This window comes from Otolemur garnettii, unplaced genomic scaffold, assembly GCF_000181295.1.
Source record: "Otolemur garnettii isolate 467f Iridium unplaced genomic scaffold, OtoGar3 scaffold00133, whole genome shotgun sequence".
Classification (NCBI taxonomy): domain Eukaryota; kingdom Metazoa; phylum Chordata; class Mammalia; order Primates; family Galagidae; genus Otolemur; species Otolemur garnettii.
This window is the reverse complement of record NW_003852528.1, coordinates 2897544-2900560: the sequence shown is the minus strand read 5'-3', so window position 1 is coordinate 2900560 and position 3017 is coordinate 2897544. Positions and strand designations below refer to the sequence as shown.

General features: G+C 42.1%; 1 protein-coding gene across 3 annotated transcripts in view; it reads right to left on the bottom strand.

The window, feature by feature from the left end:
* Positions 1–580: 580 nt before the first annotated feature.
* TRAF3IP1 (TRAF3 interacting protein 1) overlaps positions 581–3017 on the bottom strand; it is a 90480-nt gene continuing 88043 nt past the window's right edge. For all 3 annotated transcript variants that reach the window (XM_023518262.1, XM_003798240.2, XM_003798241.2), the window contains one exon: positions 581–968. In XM_023518262.1, coding sequence (XP_023374030.1) covers positions 803–968 — 166 coding nt within the window. In that variant the 3' untranslated portion in view covers positions 581–802. The remainder of the gene's footprint in view (positions 969–3017) is intronic.

Here is a 3017-nt window from a genome sequence, read left to right as displayed (position 1 = left end):
GCACCTGTGCCAAGGGCAAGGCATGATGTCAATGCCCGGAAGAGCAAGACCTTCTTTTTAACGTGAAATGAACGAGGACTCAGAGCATCCGTGTGAGGAAACCCAGGAAACCCAGGGAAAAGGCTGAAGAAAGCAAGGGTGCAGCCTGTGACAACGTCATGTCCAGACAATACCCATAAAGACTCCAAAATGTATGAGTTTTAAAGGCTACAGACACAAACAAAATAGGAACCAACAAGAAAATTACATAAGGAAGTATATACAAGGAGGTAAAACAATTTTTTTTAAACCAGTTGATATGTAACTTAGAAAGATACAGATTAAAATTAACCCTTTTCAAATGGAAATTAACTAAAAATATAATTTATTCATTTCATGCCTCATTCTATTTACAAAGTGCCTGCCAGAAAGCATATAGTCATGCTTCATTCAGTGTTGACCCCTGGGGACACGGTCCCACTAAACTGAAATAAAGGACAGCTGTGCCCTGGAACCACACGGCTCACGCGCTGGAAAACCCAGAAGCTCACAGGCTGCGGTGCCTAACACAAATGACAGCTTGCGAAGACTCACGGAGGCATTTGGAAGAGCTGTTTATAACTAGCAAACACTCCAACTGGAAGGAGGTAAGAAAACGTGGTCTTTTTACACAATATGCTCAGAGCTTTAAAGCTCTGAACATTAGTCAGATATTAACAGTGTAAACTGTTCACTTTCTTAACAAACTGGAACTTAAAGAGCAATGATTTTCCACTTCCTTTTAAAACTGATGGTGACTTTCCATCTCCAACTTTTGAGGTGTTCACCTTCTTGAAGTCAAATTGATACTATACACCATTTTCTGGATTTTCTCCTCATTCTTCAGGATGTTGGCCTTCACAGCGCAGATCTTGTCCTGCTGGTCTTTGATCAGTTGCTCCAGCTCTGCCAGCTCAACCTTTAAGGGCTCCACTGCACTGTCTGTGATACTGATGGGGAACAAAACCAGCAGCTGGTAAATACCTTGTCTCATCTCATACTTGCTTCTTAATTAAAACTCCAAAGACAAAAGTAAATTATTCATTTCATCCAAAGAATAAGAGGTAAATGCACCCCAATGACATAGAGAGACAAAATACTCACACCTGGTAAAAATTTTTTATTTTCACAACTTCTGCCACCACTAAAAGCAAAGTCAAACATGAGATTTAAAAAAAAAAAAAAAGGCAGCAGCAGCTAATATTTCTTCAATAGTGGACTTGAAGTCCTTAAATTATACATGTAACAGAGAGCCTGAGGGGACAGCAAGAGGTGTGCAGGAGAGTCCCCATCAACACTAAGGGAGCGGCCACCTGAACCTGGCCCCTTCTCACCAGGGACACCACCCCTGGGACAGGCTGGGAGGGCTCCCTCGCCCAGGTGTCTCTGGCTCACTTGTCTGCGACACTGACAGGAGAACTTTTACTTGTGGGTAACAGGAAAGCTATAATAAACTTGGGAAAGCTGAAGTCAAAATTAGCCTTTTAGCTTTCTTAAAGCATATAAATACTGTACAAACTAAAATACAAAACAAACAAATAAAAAACAGCAACAGTTTCCAAACATCCTACCATAAAGCCACACTGGTTTTATAAGGAAGAAGAAATGTCTGGGGAGAAGCTTTTTTCTTTTTGAGACAGAATCTTGCTCTGTCAGCCTGGGTTGAGTGCAGTGGCATCATCATAGCTCACTACAACCAAAATTTCAAACTCCTGGGCTAAGCAATCCTAGAACAGGTACAGTGGCTCACACTCTGGGAGGCCTACGCAGGGGGATTGCTGAAGCTCATGAGTTCAAGACCAGCCTGAGCAAGATGGAGACCCCATCTCTACTAAAAATAGAACAAAACTGAGGCAAAAGGATCATTTCAGGAGTTTGAGGTTGCTATTAGCTATGATCTTGCCACAGCACTCTACCCAGGGCAACAGCTTGAGACTCTATCTCAAACAAACACACACAACCCCCGCCCCCAAAACAGAGTAGAACTACAGGTGCCCACCACAACACCAGGCTACTTTTTCTACCCTTAGTAGAGATGGGGTCTTGCTCTTGCTCAGGCTGGTCTGGAACTCCTGAACTTAAGCAATCCTATCTCAACCTCCCAGAGTGCTGGGATTACAAGGCATGAGCTGATACCCTTTTAATACCTTAAATCAAAATGTAAGATGTGCTGGTCAGTATCATGTCAGAATAGGCACCAAAAAATTCTTAGTGATTTTCCAACTCCCTTCATGCTATACATTTTAAATTGTGAAAGATTTTTTGAAAATAAGCAGACTACTAACAATGAGTAGAATTTCTTTACAATACACTCTTTATTATATGGACTCCTGGTAAGTCAAGTCATATTTTCTGGAAAAAAATACTTAACAACTGATATAGTTATGTGTATATAAACAGAGTATATCAAACACTTCCCTAAAATAAATCTCACTTTTTAGTAGTATATTTCTTTTATGATCATACTTTAAATAGGTTTACCAGTATTTTTTTTAGACTAACAAAATGCCTTTAAAAATTGTAAGCATGTCCAAAACATTAGGGATTGTGATAAGACACATGAAAAAATTGGTAATCAAACTGCAAAGTTCTCTAGACTTTTTAATGTCTAAATCTATTTTGTATATGAACATGAACTCCAAATCTTTTCTAAGTGCTACAAAGAAATGCCTGCTCTGGTATGAATTAAGAAACACCAGTGCTCCTTGTGAGGTGGTAAGAAAAGGCTGAGAGGCAGTGACTTCTCGGGAATCTTCAGCTTTGGGGCACACCTAGGGGTGTCCCACACTGCTTCTTCCCACTATGGCCATCTCCCTCTTAGCTCCCTCCTTCTGTGGGGCTTCCTTCCCTGTTGCCCCCACCTCTGCTCCTTCTGCAGGTCCCCACCTGCCCCATGCCCCACCTCTGCTCCTTCTGCAGGTCCCCACCTGCCCCATGCCCCACCTCTGCTCCTTCTGCAGGTCCCCACCTGCCCCCATCCCCCACCTCTGCTCCTTCTG